The sequence below is a fragment of the Bos mutus genome, chromosome 12 (genome assembly GCF_027580195.1).
Source record: "Bos mutus isolate GX-2022 chromosome 12, NWIPB_WYAK_1.1, whole genome shotgun sequence".
In the NCBI taxonomy this organism is placed as follows: Eukaryota; Metazoa; Chordata; class Mammalia; order Artiodactyla; family Bovidae; genus Bos; species Bos mutus.
The window spans coordinates 71,720,348-71,731,990 of NC_091628.1; the positions used below are offsets into that span (position 1 = coordinate 71,720,348).

At 59.2% G+C, this 11,643-nt stretch overlaps 1 protein-coding gene across 1 annotated transcript; it reads right to left on the reverse strand.

The window, feature by feature from the left end:
• Positions 1-605: 605 nt before the first annotated feature.
• On the reverse strand, positions 606-10,541 carry TEX29 (testis expressed 29). Its single transcript, XM_005904639.3, has 5 exons — positions 10,484-10,541; positions 8,979-9,089; positions 2,394-2,463; positions 1,475-1,638; positions 606-726 (listed from the first exon to the last, which is right to left on the reverse strand). Exons 1-5 carry the CDS (start codon positions 10,539-10,541, stop codon positions 686-688), a joined length of 444 nt encoding a protein of 147 aa, XP_005904701.1. The 3' UTR covers positions 606-685.
• Between the last annotated feature and the right edge of the window lie 1,102 nt (positions 10,542-11,643).

Below are 11,643 nucleotides of genomic sequence, written 5' to 3' on the forward strand. Positions count from 1 at the left end.
CTCCTTCTGTTCAGGACGGACCGCAGAGGCCCACCCAGGGAAAGAATCTGCCCACCATGCGGGAGACCCGGGTCCCATCCCTGAATTGGGAAGATCCCCTGGAGAAGGGAATGGCACCCCACTTCAGTATTCTGGCCTGGAGAATCCCACGGACAGAGGAGCAGTCCACAGGGTTGCAAAGAGTCGGACACGACTGAGAGACACTTACACCTTCACCCTCACTAGGGAGGGGCTGTGGTCCCCTCAGTCCACCTTCCCCACCCAGAAACCTCATCCAGAAATATCCAGAATAACATATGACCGTGTCCCTGACACCCAGCGGCCCGTCAAGCTGACATGTAAAATGGGCCAGGCCTGACTTCCCTGTGGGTCTGAGTGACCACCCGTCTCGAGCCGGCAGCCCACCCTGGGTGGGGGTGAGCTGGCACCGTGGGCTGCCTGGCCCAGGTTGGAACAAGCTGAGCGTCGAGAACGCAAGCTCCTGGGGCCCGGTCTCAGCTCAGGGGTTGCTCCCTCCTGAGGCAGAAAAACAAGCTTTGGGGACCCAACACAGAGCACAAGCATTTCAAAATACCTTTATTTTCTCTCACCGGTGGTCACTCTACAAAATATTTAGGCCGTTCCCCGGCCGCCCCACCGCGGTCAGAGTTTTCCTCCCGTCATCACTCAGCCTCTGTCTCGCGCCTCAGTCCTCTGTTTCCTCCTCCTCTGTTACTATGAGACTCGCTGGATTTAAAGATAAAACAGAGAGAAGTGGGTTTTGAGTGGGACTCTCGGCCACCCAAGGGGGAGACCCTCCAGGGCCTGTGGATGCAGCTGCAGGGATGTGATTCACTCAGAAGCGCGCTTGGCAGCTGGGTCTCTGCCTCCCCTACTGGGGTCTCTCCACTGAGTCCTGGGGCCAGAGCCTCTGCAGCCCCCGAACAGCACCCCCATGGGAGGTGAGCACCAAGCCTGCAGGCCCCCCAGGGCTGCAGCCATGTCCCAGAGGACAGCCAGGCAGCCTGCTCGCTGCCCCTTGGGACAGTGAGAGCCCGAGGCTGACTCCCACCGACCACGGCCCAGGACAGCTGGTCACCGCAGCCACGTCTCCTCGAACCTGCCAGGGGCTCCGGCCAAAGCTGCCTGCCTGCAAGGGCAAGGGGCTTCCTGGGAACCAGCACAGGCAGGACGTGTCCCAGGCGGCGATGCTCTGAGACTGCCGGCTTCCAGCCAGCTCCTGAGAGAGGTCAGCCCACCGCCCTGCGCCCCCTGCCTGCCAGGCCTGGGGGCAGGAAAGGGAGGACGCTGTGGACGGAAGCCATGCCACGGGCGGAGCCCACCTCACAAGCCCACCCTCCGGGTCGGAGAAGACAGATCGTGCTCCTGTTCAGGCTAGCAGGCGAGCAGCACACGCGGGGGCCGGGGTGGAGGCCGAGGGTCTCTAGCAGAGGCGCTCTTGGCAGAAGTGAAGCCGGCTGGCCCGCCGCCTTACCGTCCTCCGTGCCGCTCTCCTTGGACTGCGGCCTCTCCACGCTCGGGGCCTTCGAGCCCGCCCCCGCGCTGCTGGGGGGCTGCGTCTCCACCTGGACGCTGGACTTGGCCGACACAGGCGCCTCCGTGGGGACTTCCTTTTCTCTCCGGCTCTCCTGGATGACTCTGATGGGCAGAGAGAAAAGGATGGGGACCCCGAGGGGCCGCCCGGCCTTCCACCGGGACACACCCGCAGCATCACAGCGTTCACGACCCTGCCCGCGGGTTTGAAGGAGAAATGCTCTGTCGCCTCAGCTTTGTTTCACACAAGCTCCAGACTCACCGGGCGCGTGGCACCCAGGCTCCCACAGACACACAGGGAGCGGGCCGGGTGTGCGTGGGCCACGGTCACGGCCAGGCTGGGCCACAGAGGTGCCACCCGGCTCCACTTGGAGGAGGAACATGCTTTTTCCTCGCCGTTGGATGGAGTGGTTCAACCAGCCTCACCGGCTTCCATTCACAGGACAGGGGCCGGGGGCCCGAGTGCAGGCTGCAGTCCGGCCCTGCCTGAGGACCTGTGGCAGCTGCAGGGCCTGGAGGGCGGGTCCTGACCACTAACACGCACCCCCGACGCACGCCTGAGCACAAGCCTGCCGCGCAACCGCGCAGGCCGAGGGTGGGGCCTGGCGGCCTGCAGACCGCGCTCACTGGCCGTGAGGCTGAGATGCGAGGAGCCAGGCTGGCACCAGCGTCCTTCAGTGCCGCTGGCATCAGCCCTGAGGGTGCTGGGCAGGAAAGCGCGCACCCTGGCCGGCTCATGCCCAAAGACGGCCCTCCTCGTCGCCCACACCGCAGCAAGTCTGGGAGCCGCCCGCCCACACAGCACCCTGTTCCTGTCCCCTCGGGCCCGCAGGTGAGGTTCAGAGAAGGAAAGCGCTGACCTGTAAATGATGGTGATGACAAAAGCCCCAGCGATGATCACGATCAGGGCGGAAAACACCTGCACGTAACCTGGAAAACAGTTCCTGGGCGTCACTGCGGGCCAGCGTCTCCCCAAAGCCGCCTGCTTCCCAGCGGCGGCCACGCCCCCCGCCCGCCGCCGGCCACGCCCCCAGCCCGGCTTAGCCTCTGCCCCTTCCTCCCCCGGAAACGCATCCAGGGACCCGAACTGGCCCTCGTGAGGGCCCCCTAGAACCGTCCCCTGAGGACAGTGATGGGGTGGGCCGTCCATCTGTCTGGATGTCTGTCCAAACATTCTGTCCATCTGTCCTCCAGAATCAGCAGCACCCAGCCTCCTGGAACCTGGGCTGCCCCCTGCCCTGGCCTCCCTCTGTCCTGGCCTCCCTGGAAATGGTCCCTCAGTACACAGGTCAGTTGTACCAAGACATTAGGAGGCGCTTTCAGGTGACAAATTGCACAGGTCTGACTGCAAATTTCAGTCTGACTCCTTTATCCATGAGGGGTGGCCACTGCCCCCAGTGGCTCCCACCTTCTCCAGACTAGCCCCCAAAGGAAGGCCCGGTGCTTCTCAAGGTGACTCAGGGCAACCATGCCCCCCGAGTGTCCCTGTGCAGGAGCACCCCTTATGGGTGTGAACTCTCAGCCCTTGTCCACTCCTGGGAAGGAGAGGGAGGGAGGAGTTGGGCGACCCCCAGGCCTTCCGGGGCGGGGGTGGTCCTCCGCCTTGGGGGCCCTCTCGGTGCCCAGGCTCACAGGCGGGTCCAGGGGGCCAGCCTTCCCTACGGACTGATGCTGGGCCTCCTTCCGCCAGCCAGCTCGGGACTCGGACGACTGAAGAGCAGGACCCACGTCCCCGGGGCCTAGGAGCTCCGCGTGGAGGCACTTGGACCATCTCCCCCTGGTTCTGTCCCCGCGTTCTCGTGAGGCTCAGGCCAGGATTTTAAGGAGCGAGGCAGGCAGGTGGGCCTGCACAGTGCCCTATGCAAGGAGCTTGAGCCCTGACCCTGGCTGGGCCATCAGCATGCTCAGCTGGCCTCCTCGCCGACCCTTTACCCTTTCTCCAAGCAAGGGAGCAGCCGGCTGGCGAATGCCGACCCAACGTGTGACGTGACCTCTTCAGTCCCTCGCTTCCTCCTTCCTCTGAGCCGTCTGCCCCTGACCCAGTAACAGCAGCATCAGACAGCATCCTCGCTGGTGGTTCCCTGGGGCCGCGGGGTCCCAGATGTGAGGCTCGAGTCAGGAAACGGAAAGGGGCGACGCCACCCAGCGCGGTGAGCAGGGGCTGAGTATGCGGCAGGCTCTCACGAGCGAGTTCACAGGCAGAGGGCGTGGGGGTGCTTGGGGGCAGCCGCCGCCCCAGGACCATGACCGGCTGGGAGCTTCTTGCTGGAGGCGCCTCCTGGCAGTTGGCTTCTTTCTGTCCCCAATGCCTTGGCTGTGGAAAGGCGTTCCCCTGGGCTCACCTCCTCGCCTCCAGGACTATGATAACCTGCCTCATGTTTCTTACCCCCAGTATGAACGCAGTGGTGTAGACACTCCCGTGGTGACCTCTGAACTGGGCACTGCAGGGGGACGCGACCTCCAAGGTCAGGGTCACTGCAGCTGCGGCCCAGCTCATGGTCCGGCCGCTGGCCTCAGGGAAGAGCATCTCACAGCTGCGAGCTGACCTGTGGCGTGGAGCAGGCTTCTGTGCACACCCAGTGCTGCCCCGCAGCAGACTGAGAGCCTCAAAGCAGCTCGTCCAGCCCTGGGCTGGCCTCAGACAACCACCCCCTCCCGAAATCTTAAATGCGGTCTCGTGAGCCACCTGAGCCCAAACCACCCAGCCAAGCCTCTGAATTGCTGCTTAAAGCCATTAAGCTTGGTAATTTATCACCTGGTGATAGATAATACGGGGCAGTTCCTAGACCTCTGTGCAGTCAACGCACGGTGTCGAATGAACGGAACTGAAACCAAGCCTAAGAGTGAATTAGGAGCTTCCAAGCGAAGAAGAGGAAGCCCCTGGGGCTCAGATGGTAAAGAATCCTCCTGCAGTGCAGGAGACAGGAGCTTCCAAGCGAAGAAGAGGAAGCCCCTGGGAAGCCCCTGGGGCTCAGATGGTAAAGAATCCGCCTGCAGTCCCTGTGTCAGAAAGAGCCCCTGGAGGAGGAAATGGCCACACACACTCCAGTGTTCTTGCCTGGAGAATACCATGGACAGAGGAGCCTGGTGGGCTACAGTCCACGGGGTCACAAAAGAGCTGGACATGACTGAGTGACTAAACCACCACCCAGGGAGAAGACAGCAGCCCACACGTTCTTGCATTCCCAGAAGCAGCTGTTCCTTAGTGTGATTTGTGTCCCGTTTCATGAAAGAAATTCAGAATCTATTTGTGTCCTAGTTTATGAAAGGGATTCAGAATCTAAATGTAAGTGGATCCCTATTAGAGAGACACGCGGATTTAGTCGGTTAAAAGTTTTAGTTTTCAATTGTTGGTTGTATCTTTGGTATCTTGGTGCAAGTACTTTTCTTTCTTGAGGTCGAGCTCTTGAAGGCAGAGACTGAATCTCAATGATTCTCTCTGCACAATCTCCAGCCAGCATGCATCAGTGGCAAGCAATATGTGCGATTTATCATATAACACATATTATGATTGATCACTCAGAAACAGCAGCAATTGAAAAAATATCTTGGCAAAGCCTCCCCCAGATAGTTAAACAAAAGTTTTGAAATTGTCTCAGCAAGTCCCACAAAGAAACTGAAGTCACATACTTAGCGGAAAAAAAAATGACAGGTTAAATGGTGTACCCGAAACTCAAGCTGAAGACTGAAAGCAAGTCATTCTCTTTGAGTTCCCATTTCTTTCTCAAAGATCTAATGCTAATTCCCCAAGTTCACGTTCTTAATAATACAGATTATGCCATAACACGAAGTGCACTTCAAACCAGCCAATTTAAGAAGTTGGTGAAAGGTTTTCATAACATGGAATTATGAGCACAAAGAGCTCATAATACCCTGTCACGGAACACTACAACTTACAGCACAAAGGTTCACGTGCCTCTTAAACGAGAAAATGTCAAAGAAACGAAAAGTACCGAGGGCACGGTGAGAGCCCAGTGCAGGGCTCGCTGCCCAGGCTCTGCCCACAGACGGGCCACGCTCGCAAACTCGAGGGAAGTCGGAAGAAAGGCCCAGCCCACACGACTCGTGTGTTATAACCGAAAGGATGGAAAGAGGCTCAGCCCTCGCCTCCATGCAAAAAAATGACATACCCACTTGTAGAACAATGAGCCCTCTTCAAGGACAGAAAATTCCTGGGTTTGTGTTCTTTTCTAGGTTCCTTAGAGACACTAGTAATTTAGGTGCTGAAAAGAATAAGGCTTATTTTTCAAATAAGTGATAGGTGATGGTACCAATTTACACTATGTCTCAAATACAAACATTTACAAGTGGCCAGCTCCCACCACGAAATTCTGATAAGAAGATGCTCAGAGACGGAACAGATGAAAGAAGAAAAAGCATCAGCTTGAGTTTCTGTTCTCTCGCTGGCTGCGATCTTCCTTGAATGATCCGTGTCACTGCTTCATGCTATTAGGGCTCCATTTCATTATGATGTGAGCACACAGGGATGATTAACGGCTAAAACGACGAACCGATGCTGGGAAAGACTGAAGGCAGGAGGAGAAGGGGACGACAGAGGGTGGCATCACCCGCTCAGTGGACATGAGTTTGAGCACACTCCAGGAGTTGGTGAAGGACAGGGAAGCCTGGCGTGCTGCAGGCCATGGGGTCGCAGAGTCAGACACGACTGAGCGACTGAACAGCAGCAGTGACCTGTCCTGGGACTTGACCTGGGAGTTTAATGTCTTTTGCATCTTTATATATAGAAGGTTGAAGAGCAAACCCACTACCCTTGGGTGTTAAAGTTCCCTGCTTTTAGGAGCTTCCCACAGTACACGTCTCAGAAAAACTAAGCTGCATATGGGCTTAGGACACCAACATCCTCTAAGAAGAGAAACTCCATGATGGAGACGAAGTGAGCCAGACTGGCTGCTCTCCACACAGTGAGATGTGTCCAACCACCAAAACCGCAAAACGGCAACAAAAGGATGGAAAATGCCAGAAGCAGCAAATTACGGTCGGCTGGAAGCAATCAGAGGCGACTGTCGAAACCACAGCGGCTGACGTGGTTGACAGCAGCTCGGGGCAAACAACAGGCTGAGCAGAAAGCTTCGCGGGAAAGCCTGGGGAGTGGTCCGTCTCCAGGGAGACTTGGAGAGCTGTGATGCAGCCCTTGGAAGGCAGGGAGCAGCCCTAGGAGAGCAGAGGCGGTCCCAGGCTCACCCTGCTGGCTGAGCTTCAGGTTCCATGCAAGCAGGAAGCGGAGACTAAGGCAGAGCTGGGGACCACCTGGGTGACACGGGGTCCCGGCCCACACACAGGGCCCTTGGCGGAGACTGGGAGATGATTATTTCCGGGCATCTACAGAGGTTTCTGTCCAGACACTAGCTGACCACTAGGCTAACCAAAGAGAGTCTTCAGTGAGCTTCAAAGAAAACAGACGCTACAGAATCCACTTAGAAAAGTACTGTTAGACAATGACCCAGCCCCAGCGAGAGGTTTAGGAGGCAGGGGAACCTGGTTTTCAGAGTCACCACATTATATAATTTAAATGTCTGGTTTTCAACAACAACTAAAAAGATATGACACATGCAAAGTAACACGAAAATATGGCCATTGTACATGATATGAAAAAGGCCATCAATAGAAATGGTCTCTCAGGAAGCCCAGATATTAGGCTTACTGGGCAGAGACTTTATTTTAAACAGGCTCAGAGAACTAAAGGCGGCCATATCTGAAGGACAGAGTATGAGAATGATGTCTCACCAACAAAAAGAGAGAAATTATTTAATTAAAAAAGGAACCAAATAGAAATTCTGAGGTTGAATGTATAATCCTGGAAACTAAAGTCTCACCAGAGGAGCAAACTGGTCGATTTGAGCCACAAAAGAAAACAGTCGGCAAAGCCAAAGATAGGTCCACCAAGAGCATGCGGTCTGAGTATCAGAGAGAAACAGAGTCAGGACGAATTAACAGAGCCTCAGAGATCCGTGGGACACCAGCCCAGTCGTGTCCAGCGCTGTGCAACCCCACGGCCTGCAGCACGCCAGGCCTCCCTGTCCATCACCAGCTCCCGGAGCCCACTCAAGCTCATTCATGTCCATCACGTCGGTGATGCCATCCAACCACCTCAGCCTCTGTCGCCCCCTTCTCCTTCTGCCTTCAATCTTTCCCAGCATCAGGGGCTTTTCCAATGGAGTGTCCCAAATATACAGCCTCTTTTCTGCCTCTTTTTTGAGCCAAACTGATGCCTCTTTTGACCTAAGTACCAAATCTTCACCCCACGGGAAGACACTGCTCCCCATTTGACTGAACCCAGATCTTGCCAATGCTTTAGCTTCTTGAACTGTTTTGCCTAGAACATCACTTTCTTGAAGGCGCTGGAGTGACGTTTTAAGTGGGACTGCCTGCCCCCTGGGGCAGTGGCTTCCCAGCTCCAGGAACGAGAAGGCAGGTCTTGGGGGTGGGGGGCTGAGCCCCACTGGGACCAGAGAGGAGACCTGGCGGGCCGCAGAGCACAGCATGCCCCCCGGGGGGCAGGGGCCCGGGATACATTTCCCAAAGCGTCCGAGCTGTTGAGGGTCCGCAGCCAGTGCCCGGGGCTCTTTCCTGCGTCTGATGAGGCCTCCTGCAGACTGCCTGTTCCCGAGACCGTGTGCCCTTCCCCAAAGTCCTCAAGCCCTCACCCCTCCTTCTAAAAGGGAGGCATACGGGCCAGGAAAATGCATGTACCACCAAGTGGAGCTTGAGGGCTCAGAGACACTAATCCAGATGAGCAGAGGCAGAAAATCCAGAGAGCGCCGTGGCAGCGTCCCTTGGGGTCCAGGCGTCGTGGCTCACCTCCTCCTCCCCACCCCCCACCTGCTTCAGGCCGCCCCCCGAGTCCTGCTTCCCGGGGTGCCCTCCACACTGCCTGGCCTGGGGGTGTGGCCACTCCCCGGCTCAGGCCCCCACCCTCCCGGGCATCCCTGCCAGTCTCACCCTGACCCCCAGGTCCGTCCCTGGGCTCAGGATGGGGAGCAGAGCTGTGTCGGGTTGACGTCTTATTCTGACCCTTGACGGTGGCCCGTCCTGGGCCCTTGCGGCCGCGACCCCCACCGGGTCAAGTGTGTCCCTGCACACCGTGCAAGGGGCCGCGGCCCGAGCCGGCTCTTTCTGTGGACCCAGGGGCTCCAGCTCAGCCTTCTACGCCCCCAGGATGGAGGGAGCTCAAAGAAACCCCTGCAGTAGCGCGTAAGCCCTCTGGGCAGTGAACGTTCCCCGTGGCTGAAGGCCCCCAGCCAGCCCCTCCAAGCACTCTTTTCTGGGTGGCACCAAGCAGGGTGATGTGGCCAGGGGACGTGGAAGGAGGCCCGTCCAGCAAGGGGGACCGGGGCGAGGCGGGCAGGCCGTCCCAGGCCCGCAGGGCTCTGCCACCCCAGGCCCGCGGGGGCTCTGCTGTCCCAGGCCCGGGGGGGCGTACTCACTGGGCACAGCCTTCTCGTAGCAGATGCCTTTATAGAAGCAGCAGCCAAGCTCCTTGCAGCGATCCCTGCTGACGTTGTAGTCACATATGTCGTACAGCGGGATGTCGCACACTGCAAAGCAGACATAAGGAGGGCATCACCTGCGGCTGCAGCCCCCGAGGACTCCGAGGAGTGCAGGGCAGGGACGCGCGGTGGGTTTTGCTACGGTCTTCGCTGCGTGTCACACAGACCTCACTCTGAGAGTCCGATCTGGAAAGAATGCAATTTCTGAACAAATTAGGGTCAAGTTAATTACACAGGATAACGCGGGGTCCTCCAGTGACTAAGAACTAACGCATCTCGGCAAGAGCTCGCCAGGCTCCGCGCTCCACAGAGAGACCGGGAATGAAGGTCTGACACCATGGGCGCCGGGAGCTGGGGCAGGAAGTGTTACCAAGTCAGGTGTAAGCACAGGGTGTGTGAAAGCGATGATGCCGTGGGTCATTTCAGAATTCAGAAGTCCTCTGAGAAGGACAGAGCTCAGGGCCCGGGGTGGCGTGAGCTGCACGGACGGGCAGGACCCTCAAGGGCCACAGCTGCCCCACTGGTCCCCTCCCCGCCCTCCTCCGGTCTGGCTCCTGCAGTCGGGAGTCCTGCATCCTGGTTCCCAGAGGTGAAACCTGGGCTTAGAAAGAGTCCAGAACCAGACATGTGCCTCGGGTGTGAGAGCCGCTCACGTCCTGCGGGCCTGCATCAGGGCTGCCCAGACAGACAGGTGGCAGGGGCTCCCCAGATAGAAGGGAGGGGGTTGGAGGGGGCGGGTTCCCCAGACAGAGGTGGGGGACAGGCTCCCCAGACAGACCTGGTGGGGGAAGGATCCCCAGGGACAGGCTCCCGAGACAGATGGGGGGATCAGGCTCCCCAGACTTGGGGGAGGAGGGCAGGCTCCCCAGACAGACCCAGGTTGGGGGGCAGGCTCCCCAAACAGATGGGGGAGGAGGGCTCCCTGGACAGCCCAGGTGCAGGAGGTTATCAGGGTACCCCGTCCCAGGCAGAGAGCCTCCTGTGGGGGGAAGCCCACTCGGGACATCCCTGGGAAACCAGATGTAAGCCATCTTAGGGGGTCTCCTTTATGTCCAGTCTCCACGGCAGTGAAGCGAGGGTTTGGGGACGCCAACAGCTCCGACCTGGCCTTCCTGCCTTGCTGCTGCTGCTGCTAAGTCACTTCAGTCCAGCCTTGGGACCCTCTCTGACCCCACCTCGGCCCGCGGCCCCGCCCTCCAGCTCAGGAGCGCCCCGCCCTCCCAGTGTGGAGGCCGGCCCCCGGGTCCCTGGGCACGCTGGGGCGAGTCCTCCGAGGGGCCTCTGGACCGGTCACTCGATGGAGAAGGGAGAGGTGTGGGCGTGGTTGGAAAGGCCCGGCCCTCAGGGCCCCTCGCTGTCCGCGTGTCCCCTGTTGTCGGGGATGCACAGTCCCCGCCCACCCGGGCCGGGCCGGCCGCCGCCCCTGCAGGCTAGCTAGTCACCTGCAAATTTCTTCAGGAGGTGCGAGGGGGACTTCTTGAACTCGGGCGCATATCTCATCTTAGCAGCTGAAGGAGGGCCGAGGGGTCACGGGAACCTGGGGAGAGAGCTGGTCAGTGCGGGGCCCCGGCCTGGCCGGCACGGGACGGGGGCGGCCGGCGGGGGCCCGGGCCCACCTGGCAGGCATGTCCTGGCCGAGCCCCGGCCACGCGCCTCACGACACGCTCCACGAGCACAGCAGCGCTCGGACCAAGCAAAGGACTGCCCAGCGCCCCACCCACCTCGGCACCGGCCAGGGCAGGCCCGCCTGCCGGCTGTGACGTCACACAGGCCCCGTGACGTCACACAGAGGCCGAGCGGGGGAGGCGGCCTGCGGACCCCGCCCGGAGCCCCTGCCTGCACGACGCCCGTCCCGCTGCCCAGCCAGTCTCCTCTGCAGAACCGGGTCCCGCAAGGCTGAGGCCCCGAGGCCCTGGGGCGAGGCAGGCCTGGTGAAGCTGAGAGCCCTGGAGGACCCGGCGTGCCTGTGGACGGCACGCAGTTCAGTTCAGTTCAGTTCAGCCGCTCAGTCCTGTCTGGCTCTTTGGGACCCCGTGAACCACAGCACTCCAGGCCTCCCTGTCCACCACCAACTCCTGGAGTTTACTCAAACTCATGCCCATTGAGTCAGTGATGCCATCCAACCATCTCATCCTCTGTCGTTCCCTTCTCCTCCTGCCTTCAATCTTGCCCAGCATCAGGGTCTTTTCAAATGAGTCAGCTCTTTGCCTCAGGTGGCCAAAGTATTGAAGCTTCAGCTTCAACATCAGTCCTTCCAATGAACACTCAGGACTGATCTCCTTTAGGATGGACTGGCTGAATCTCCTTGCAGTCCAAGGATGGCAGGCGAGGGGAGGCCAGAGACCAAGCAGGAGCAGGCAAGCGGGTCACGCGGGGCTTTGGCCTTCACACGGCGTGAAGCCAGGCGACAGAAGAGGGTCTGTGCAGAGCAGAGTGAGCTGTCTTCACAGCGTCGTCTGGAAGGACCGTCAGGAGGCAAGAGGCAGCCTGGGATAACATGATCACCCAGGGAAAATTAAACGAGGGCCACGACCAAACACGTTTCGTGTTGTTTTAATTACAGTCGGTGACTGGTAGCCCGACAGGACTTGGCAGGAGGGGA

What these genes read in the sequence shown, in the direction of transcription:
- TEX29 (XM_005904639.3), bottom strand. Translation starts at nt 10,541, where the DNA reads ATGAGATATGCGCCCGAGTTCAAGAAGTCCCCCTCGCACCTCCTGAAG. An exon ending in CCTCCTGAAGAAATTTGCAG is followed by an intron (nt 9,090 to 10,483) that starts GTGACTAGCTAG and finishes TCTGCTTTGCAG; the next exon opens with TGTGCGACATCCCGCTGTAC. An exon ending in GTCATCACCATCATTTACAG is followed by an intron (nt 1,639 to 2,393) that starts GTCAGCGCTTTC and finishes TCTGCCCATCAG; the next exon opens with AGTCATCCAGGAGAGCCGGA.